This window comes from Haliaeetus leucocephalus, unplaced genomic scaffold (assembly GCF_000737465.1).
Source record: "Haliaeetus leucocephalus isolate CR32 unplaced genomic scaffold, Haliaeetus_leucocephalus-4.0 Scaffold183, whole genome shotgun sequence".
NCBI lineage: Eukaryota > Metazoa > Chordata > Aves > Accipitriformes > Accipitridae > Haliaeetus > Haliaeetus leucocephalus.
Window position 1 is genome coordinate 1001650 of NW_010972619.1, and position 290 is coordinate 1001939.

The 290-nt window shown below is 66.6% G+C and overlaps 1 protein-coding gene across 6 annotated transcripts in view; it reads right to left on the reverse strand.

Annotated features, from left to right (window-relative positions):
- Positions 1-290, reverse strand: part of GRIN1 (glutamate receptor, ionotropic, N-methyl D-aspartate 1) — a 38484-nt gene extending 38194 nt beyond the window's left edge. For 5 of the 6 annotated variants that reach the window (XM_010564631.1, XM_010564629.1, XM_010564630.1 and 2 more), the window contains exon 1: positions 29-286. In XM_010564631.1, coding sequence (XP_010562933.1) covers positions 29-286 — 258 coding nt within the window. Of the gene's footprint in view, positions 1-28 lie in introns of all 6 variants that reach the window. The other variant, XM_010564627.1, reaches the window with a different exon arrangement.

Genomic DNA, 290 nt, shown 5'->3' on the forward strand with positions numbered 1-290 from the left:
GGCGGGGAAAGTCGCCGGCCCGGGGTACCTGGCTGGAGATGAGGTCCTCGCAGACGGAGAGGGCCATCTGGATGGCGTTGGGCTTGTGCGTGACCGAGGTGGCGTTGAGCTGGAGCTTCCAGGTGCCGTGCCGCTTGTTGGCCTGGTTCACCGCCTCGCGGAAGATCTGCTCGTGCTTCTTGGTGCTCAGCACCGCGCCGATGTTGACGATCTTGGGGTCGCAGCCGGCGCGGGCGAAGGAGGAGGAGAAGAGCAGGGCGAGCAGCAGCAGCCGCATGGTGCTCATCCAC